Here is an 8496-nt window from a genome sequence, read left to right on the forward strand (position 1 = left end):
AGGTTAATTGTGATGGCAGGCTCTATCAAATAGATGAAAAGTTGTCTCATTCTTGCTGATGAGAGATAATAATGACATGTTCCTGAACTTAAATTACTATTGTTAACATCTGATCCGAGTTAAAGGACTCATTTGATTCTTCTATTTCAAAGGCTAAGTATTTAAAGCTACCATAAAAAAACCCAACTATTTTGAAGAGAACGATTCTGGAGAAAGGGTTTGCTATCTTCTCATTTTTGTTAAGCAGCCATGCACTGTAACCAGTATTTGCTGTTACATGTACAAAACTCTACGGTTCTAAAATAGTAGCTTCACCTTCTGTTTCAACAACAAAAAATAGCTCAGAAGTCAGGTCAAGCACTACTTCATTTCAGACATGATAGCAGATTTGAATGGTTTAAACATTACAAGCTATGCTTCAGAGCCCATATAGGTATATTTAAACATGAATGTAGACAAAATTTTGTGGTGAATACTGTTAGCATGCTGTATTGCATTATGTCCAAAACAACCCATTCCCAAATGCCCAAATAAAAGTAAATGATTGTGCATTGCATGATGATACCATTGGGTGTGCAACTTTGGTTCATGCAAAGTCTCATTTTATGGACACACTCCTGATAGTCCATATATTCCTGAAGATTCTGCATATGTGAGCTCTTCAGCCATGTTCTTTCCATAGCACCAAATGGATACTATGGTCTGGCATACTGGTAGCGAAAACCAAGCCTGTATCATTTAGTCCATTTAGTCCATTTAACCAAGACATTTCACCAGCCAAAAAGCTTGAACCTCTCTTTGATTTTCTATACTCTGGTAGAGGCCAGCGGCTTATCAGTTTTTCTGTCCTCAAGTCCATTATATACAGGTATCTGTTATCAAACAGTAGAGCAAATATCTCTCCAAAGCCCAGCAAGGACACATTTGAGAAGTCAGGAGGTTTGATGACCCTAGAAAACAAGAAAACAGTGTTAGAAACTCTCTTACAATATATTCATGAGCTTGAACTACTAAAACAAATCCTTATGTGTCTATACAAAATGTGTCTAAACTCATTGTTCTGAACGAATTTTGAAAGAACTGGATGCAAATTTTTCAAATTAAGCAACTGAGCCCATAGCTGCAGTCAGGCCTGTGGTTTCAGTTCTGACTTCGTGCATTCCAGACAGATCCTTCTGAACTTGACTAAAGGGTTTGAAAGGGATTATTCTGCAGAGCACAAGGGGAAATACAAAGTCTCATTTCCAGAGATATACACAAAACAGCAAACGTACTTGTGTTTTACTGTAAGTTTCCATATGGATTTCATGCTTCAATATCTTTAAGCTAATAGGTAAAACCTCTTACTATTCTTGTGGCCATTCTTTTAAAAGGCAGAAGTAAAACAGAGAAATGTCTTCTTGTGATAAGCAGGGAAGATAAATCATCCAAGACTGGTCCTTAACAGAATGTTGTTTTACTGATGTTTTATGCTAAGTTAAGCATTTTCATCTTGGGGAGAAATAAAAGTATCTCCTAGTTCCTCAAACCCTTTATGATATTTTCCCTTAATAAATAATACTTGGAACAGAAATGCAGAGAGTTAAGTTTTCCACAACTGACAGGGCATATGGTCACAGCATTACATAAAGGACAGAACTGAGGCACAAAAAATGTATGGAGATGAAAATCTGTTCTGCTTCTCAGCAATTTCCCTTTTGAAAGATGGCAAGGTAAACTAAGAGACGAAATTACTCAGTTAACTGGTAAGAAGCACTTATTTTGAAGTACACCTTTCAATGGTAGTTACACCACAAATATTCAGGCCATTTGTACTAACAGTCTGCTAGTAGTTCTAAAACGCATCTCTTTGTTTAATAAGTTACAATCTTTAATGCCACCACTTCTAACATATACATTCTTATGGAAACAGAACATTTGACCCCTGATGGATTTCCCTGCAGTCTGATAGATTTCACCATCACAACTACAGCACTGCAGTCTGATTTAAGTCTGCATCAAAACACTTCAGCTTATGAAGATATGAAAGAGGACTAGCATGTGGCCAGAAACCAAAACAGCAATTGAATGATGCATATCAGATGAGAAATTAGAATTAAACCTGGCAATATATGTAAAGTAAGATGTTTACAGAATTTTTATCAAGATTCTTCTAGTCTACATCTGAAGTGGGTTACTAAAATTAGAATGTTCTACTCTTATTTAAAGAAAACTGAATCCCAAACTGAAAGGTTTACCTGAGAATATCATAGCTGGCAAAGTCCCACTGGTATAATCCTAGTGCTGAACTGCACACTATGTATTTACCATCAAAGTGCAGCCTGGGTTGTAGGGAGATGCTACGATCTTCAGAAACAGATAGTGTTTTTAAGCACTTGCAGTTTATCTCCCTTCCAATAGGCCAGATCTACAATTAAAACAGAGTTTAAGACCATAAAAACTTCCCATTTTAAGCTATTACACAAATAGAGCAAGCCCCACAGTCTCTCTTTAAGCATCAGGTAATTGGGTGCATGTTTTTTTCAGAAAGAAATATTTATCGCCTTTAGGTAGGAACATCAGCTCTTCAAGTGATGTGTCTTAAAGTATTGTTGCAGTATGTGTGGTCTCTAGCCTACAAAATCCAGGTGAAAATGAGTATTTTAAAAAATGGGAGAAAAAAAAATCAACCATCTAACAGGAACAGAAAGGTAACAGTGTTTCAGTTAAGAAGCCCTTCCATAGCCACTAACTATGTACAGCACTCTCCAACCCCAAAGGTGCCAACAGTAACAGCACTTGCAGTTAACTGCGTCACTGTCAGGTGAAGGCAGCACATCCCGCAAAGCACTGACTCTTTGCATTACCATTCATGTACAGCTATCACTTAAATCTAAATGTTAAGAACAGCACTGAAAAATCAGCTTCCGAAGAGTTCCACATCTTGTATGCAGCCTCACAAGCAGGAAACATGGGATAAAGTAAAGCCTTCTATTATTTGTAAACTTCAGCAAAGCACGCAAGTATTTTATTTTCCCATGGACCAAGATGATATATTCATGATAGATGGCACATACCTTGATCTCATACTTATCTGCACTTAGGAGAATATAATCCCCAGGACTATGCATAAGAGATTTGACTTTGCACTTCTGCAAAACTACCTGTAATTGAAGGATGAAATGATTTATCTCGATGCTTTCATTTGCATTTTTTGCATACTGGTACCCTTGTATAAAGGCAACACAAATACGTTTAGCAACTGAAGGAAAACTACAGTTTACACTTTTCTTGTTCCTACTAGTGACAATTTACTGTGTGTATATATATATGTGTGTGTGTGTATATATATACACACACACACATACACATGTACTTCACCTGTAGAGTCACTCCCCCACCTTCCAAGTTCTGAAATACTCAGAAGAAAAATACTGTTTCATGCTCAGATATTTGTGATCAAGATCGTTAGTTTTTTTACATGATTTAAAAAATAACATTCTTTCAGAACCAGTTTTTATTCAGTCTTTGAATCGCTGATTGCTAATATTACTCCAGCTGCTTGGGAATAGAAGTATCTTCAGTAGTCTGAAAGGTTTAACTATAGCTTAAATATTTTTTCTGTTGAAATATTATTTTGCTGTATTTCCAGATGTTCTTCAGATTCTACAACTAGACGTAGGGTTAGGATGAAGATTTTCTCATTAAATAGTACTTTCAGGCTGCTTGAATGGGAAATAAGCCCTAGTTTTAAGTCTCAGCACTACAGCAAAGCCTCTTGTTCTCATGTTAATGAAGCTACTAGATGTCTGGCCTTCCAGTTTATCCACACCCTTTTAGTACTTTCTATCAATTCTGGCACTATCTATGACTGACAGTGTCTACTGATAACGAGAAAACTAAATAGATAAATTAAACAGAAATTTAGAACGCATGTTACAAATTCAGTGCAAGTAAGTATTTCCAAGATTAATCAGAAATCAATATTCCCACCTTAGTGACCCATTCTGTGTGTCCAGTAAGGGTATTCAGGCACGTTCCTGTTGATAAGGCCCATACTTTCACAGTGAAGTCTGCAGAGCCACTGACCAGAATATCAAGTTCATCATTGTAATCCACACTAAAAACTACAAGCAAAGAGGGTAGTAAATAAGGAGTATCAGTCTCTATGCAAGCATTTTTCTGTAAGTGGGACACTAACTCATAGCCTCTAAGTTCATATGCTACTACATCTTTAACTGTTGTTCTTGAACTGTATGTGTGAATTGTTGCTCTGGATTCCTAAATTTACATTGCAAAATTACTGAGGTTTTTTGTCCAAATTAAGAGCATGTACCTCAGTGGTTCCTTTATGGTTGGATTATGGCAAACTGTAACTTAAGCTAATTCCTACATCCAGAGTTCTTGTAAGACAATTCCAGCAGGATTAGTACATTTGATTGATCTCTTTAGTCGTGGGGGAACAGACATACAGCTGAGCTGAGGATATTTTGCAGAAGACAGAGAATTTAATTATGAGGGAAATGCAAATACAGATTCTCAGGTCGTATCTTGCTCTTTATGGTAAGCCTGTCTCAGTCTCAGGATATAAAGAACTGCTATGGCCATGTGTACCCTGCTGCCTAAGGTTTGCATCTCTTTGATCTCTTTCACAGACTCAAAGCTACTGAATAACCATGGTATTAGTATTATTTCCATGCAACTGCAAAACATTACATGGCTAAACTTTGGCATATGCAAGGACAGACTGTTCTGGTCAGTTCCCCCCAGCAGAGGGGAACTGGGTGACTCAGCTGACTGAGGATAGAGCCTAAAAGTAAAAAGAAAAAAAATTATAATATATGTTACTTCACTGGTGAAATTACAAATTGAAAATGTCAACATACCTGCACCAGTATGTCCTCTAAAATGCTGTGTCTTTGCCCCAGAGCTCCATTCCCAACAGGCTACTGTGTTATCAAATGATCCTGTTACAAGCTTTTGTTCATCAAACTTCACTGCAGCACAAGTGTGTGTCTGGATACCATATATGCACTGACCTGTGCTTACATCCCACAGTTTTGCAGACAAGTCATCTGATCCTAGAATATAAAAGAACATGATAATTAGAAGCAAAGAATAAATAATATTTTCAATCCTAGATTCTCTTTGCCCAGGATACCATTACCTTTACGGCAAAGGCACGTTAGTGGCTCTTGTTCACTTGGTGTCTACCAGGACCCTGGGTCCTTTTCTGCCAAGCTGCTTTCCAGTTCAGTGGCCCCTGGCACATACTGGTGCCACGGAGTTCATCTGTCTCAGGTGCAGGGCTTCCACTTCCCCTTGTTGAACTTTTTCTCATTAAATAGTACTTTCAGGCTGCTTGAATGGGAAATAAGCCCTAGTTTTAAGTCTCAGCACTACAGCAAAGCCTCTTGTTCTCATGTTAATGAAGCTACTAGATGTCTGGCCTTCCAGTTTATCCACACTCTTTTAGTACTTTCTACAGATTCTGGTGCTATCTCTGGCTGACAGTGTCTACTGATAAACAGATGCATGGAAGTTTTACGTGATGCATAATTCAGGTTTGCAGAGCCACTGACTGTACTGCAAGCTTTGGTTTGCTTCAGGGAGGAAAGATGTTCACCAAATCTTGACATACCCTTACACCTGTTATTTCTCCTGGTGGTCTTTTAGTACTTTCTACAGATTCTGGTGCTATCTCTGGCTGACAGTGTCTACTGATAAACAGATGCATGGAAGTTTTACGTGATGCATAATTCAGGTTTGCAGAGCCACTGACTGTACTGCAAGCTTTGGTTTGCTTCAGGGAGGAAAGATGTTCACCAAATCTTGACATACCCTTACACCTGTTATTTCTCCTGGTGGTTTCAAGCATGAGTATCAGAAAATTTTCACAATGCTGCTTCCCATGTATTAACATTCCCTGCTGAGTAGGCAAGTGAAAGACTAACTAGAATCTAGTTGCTTGTTTCTAGTAACCATCTTAAAGTACCAACAAATGTGAGAGTACTTACTATTCCTAACTTATTGTACAACATTGTCATCTCAAATGACTGAGAAATCCTTGGAATTTGCTCTGACAGCAGTTCATTGTTGAAATTATGTGCAAGTCAGACTAGTACCAAGGTTAAATCTAGTTTACAGGTCTTCATAGAGCATTTCGGTTAAGAATTCAAAGTGCTACAGACTCCATGAGAGAAATTGTCTTGTTTCACGGAAGAAGATAGGACTTTTTTTGCAACACTGGAAGACTGAAGAGCTCACACAGCTCAAACAAGGTCCCTTTAACTGAAAAATATCCTCTAAGAGGATAACTGACATCTGTACTTCTGAATGGACTTAGTAGCAGCATGTTTGGAATCACAGAATGGTCTGGATTGGAAGGGACCTTAAAGATAATTTAGTTCAAACCACCCTGCCATGGGCAGGGACAATGATACCTGCTGCTACTATTTTTTAACCAGCAAAGAAATTGGTCTCCTTTTTCTTATTTAGTAGTTAGTAATGACTTTATTGGTGCACCAGGAGTTTCAGAAATTTAAAAAGAAAAAAAAAAAAGCCATTTTGAATCATCTAAACTGCATTAGTACTATGAAAATAATCTGCCTGGTAATGGAAAAGCAAATTGTCATTAATCATATGGAAGGGGAAGAGAAAACAAAGAATTCTAAGACTCCGAATTGTCTGTCCTTCCTACCTGTACACAGAAGTCCATCTTTATAGTAAAGTGCATATACTCTGGCACTGTGTCCAATTAAAGAGGAGGTCTCAAAGGCTTCATGGTCCTTCAGTTGCTTCATCCTTAAAATAGCTTTTAGGTAAACCTTCTTCCAATGCAGAGGATCCTGAACAGAGTCATCTATTTGCCAACCCAAATTCTTACATGCAGTCTGCCACACCTCTGTACAGGCACTTATAACCTTGTTCCACTGCTTAGAGACGAGGCAACATGTGAGTAAGGTCTGAGGATCAAGCCATTTTAACAGATAAAAACTAAGTTCCAATGGAAGAAGTTTGAGGAAGTCCCTCTTGAGGAGGATCTCTAGATTATTGGAGAGGTGCCTGAGCTGGACTGCTCCACTCAAGCTAATCAGGTGATCCAGAGTTTCATTTTTCTGCAAGTCCGTCAGAGAAAGAAATGCAATAGAAATGTTATCAAGCCATGCTTCAAAGTCCTTTTTCTCCATAAGGTTATGGAAAAATTTACCTGTGATACATCAAAATACTGTATTAGTTCCGTTCAGAAAACAACGTAAGAATCACATCTTTATTACTGGTACATCAGTATTCCAAAATGGCATGTTAACACACACACTGAAGTGACCAAATGCATTTTTAAATATTCATTAGGACAGGACTAAGCATTTGCATGCACTTTGAACAATCATTTGTCCCACATCAGACTTAAAAGTAAATTGTATGAAGCTAGTGAATGTTAGCATTTATTACAAATGTTAACATCTTTCTTGCTTCAGGTTAATACTTTCAAATTCTGAATCCAATACGGTAAGGGTTAGTTTAAGTTTTAAACCCGTTATAGAAAATAAATGGTCTTAGAATTTACTCATGGATTATACTGATAAAAGGAAAAAAATAACACATATAAGCAGAGTGATAAACTAATTACTGACAGAACTTAATTCATTTCTTTGTCATAAACTACTTTAAACACAAAGCAGGTAACTAGTTATTTTTAAAGAAACAGATACAAAGAGATGTCTGAAAAATTGTGTTGAAGGATACATTTATCATCTCTCTGTTTGGCTCGTGTAAAGACCTGAGATGGTACTGGTCGAATACTAGTTTTTGCATGCTTGCACTGCTTTGGCCTACATGTATATTTTAAAAATTCCTGGGTTTTTTTTCCTATTTTCTTAGTTTATTTCCATTGAGAATTAACTATGAAACTGAATACCACCTCCTGAACTACATAATCTGTATGCACTTATACTATCCTGTGGCATCTCAAGTTCCTACAATGACCTGGGACCACTGATTAACAAGATAAACATCAGGTAAACTGCTAACAAGTCATAATTATTTCTTTTTCTCTTTTCCATCCATTAGACAGCTGTCTGAACTTAACAGAAGTTCCCAAACTGAAAGAATTGAGCAATCTGAGTGGGACTCAATAATGTGTTTATTTCTATACACACATTTCACCCTCACAGAGTAAGATCTCATAGTACACCTCTTAACAGGGCACAGCAGTACAGGAAAGTACACTTTTCACTGTAAAAGGCTGCACATGGCATGCAACTGTTGTTAAAAAACACATGAAAGTTCTGGGCGTCAAATGCACGGAAAGAGCTGCCCCTATAGAGTCACAACTTCATACAGTAACTTTTACTGCCGACAGCACTTACCAGCTTCCCTCGGCACATATGACAGAGAATACATTTGTTCTTCAAACGGACATATATTCTTTTTAAAAGAACGAAAATTGCTATCGGGCTGCCTACGAATAAAAAGTCCGCGAGCTCTAAGGCGTTTGTTGTATCCAATACGCGCGGC

The 8496-nt window shown here is 37.6% G+C and overlaps 1 protein-coding gene across 1 annotated transcript; it reads right to left on the reverse strand.

Moving 5' to 3' along the window:
• Positions 1–241: 241 nt before the first annotated feature.
• Positions 242–7185, reverse strand: FBXW2 (F-box and WD repeat domain containing 2). The gene is made up of 6 exons (XM_009072363.1): positions 6680–7185; positions 4866–5060; positions 3973–4106; positions 3057–3143; positions 2238–2407; positions 242–950 (listed from the first exon to the last, which is right to left on the reverse strand). Exons 1-6 carry the CDS (start codon positions 7167–7169, stop codon positions 662–664), a joined length of 1365 nt encoding a protein of 454 aa, XP_009070611.1. The 5' UTR covers positions 7170–7185; the 3' UTR covers positions 242–661.
• Positions 7186–8496: the final 1311 nt, after the last annotated feature.

This window comes from Acanthisitta chloris, unplaced genomic scaffold (assembly GCF_000695815.1).
Source record: "Acanthisitta chloris isolate BGI_N310 unplaced genomic scaffold, ASM69581v1 scaffold31583, whole genome shotgun sequence".
Lineage (NCBI taxonomy): Eukaryota > Metazoa > Chordata > Aves > Passeriformes > Acanthisittidae > Acanthisitta > Acanthisitta chloris.

What these genes read in the sequence shown, in the direction of transcription:
- FBXW2 (XM_009072363.1), bottom strand. Translation starts at nt 7,169, where the DNA reads ATGGAGAAAAAGGACTTTGAAGCATGGCTTGATAACATTTCTATTGCA. An exon ending in AGATGGACTTCTGTGTACAG is followed by an intron (nt 5,061 to 6,679) that starts GTAGGAAGGACA and finishes TTTATATTCTAG; the next exon opens with GATCAGATGACTTGTCTGCA. An exon ending in CAGATAAGTATGAGATCAAG is followed by an intron (nt 2,408 to 3,056) that starts GTATGTGCCATC and finishes TTTTAATTGTAG; the next exon opens with ATCTGGCCTATTGGAAGGGA.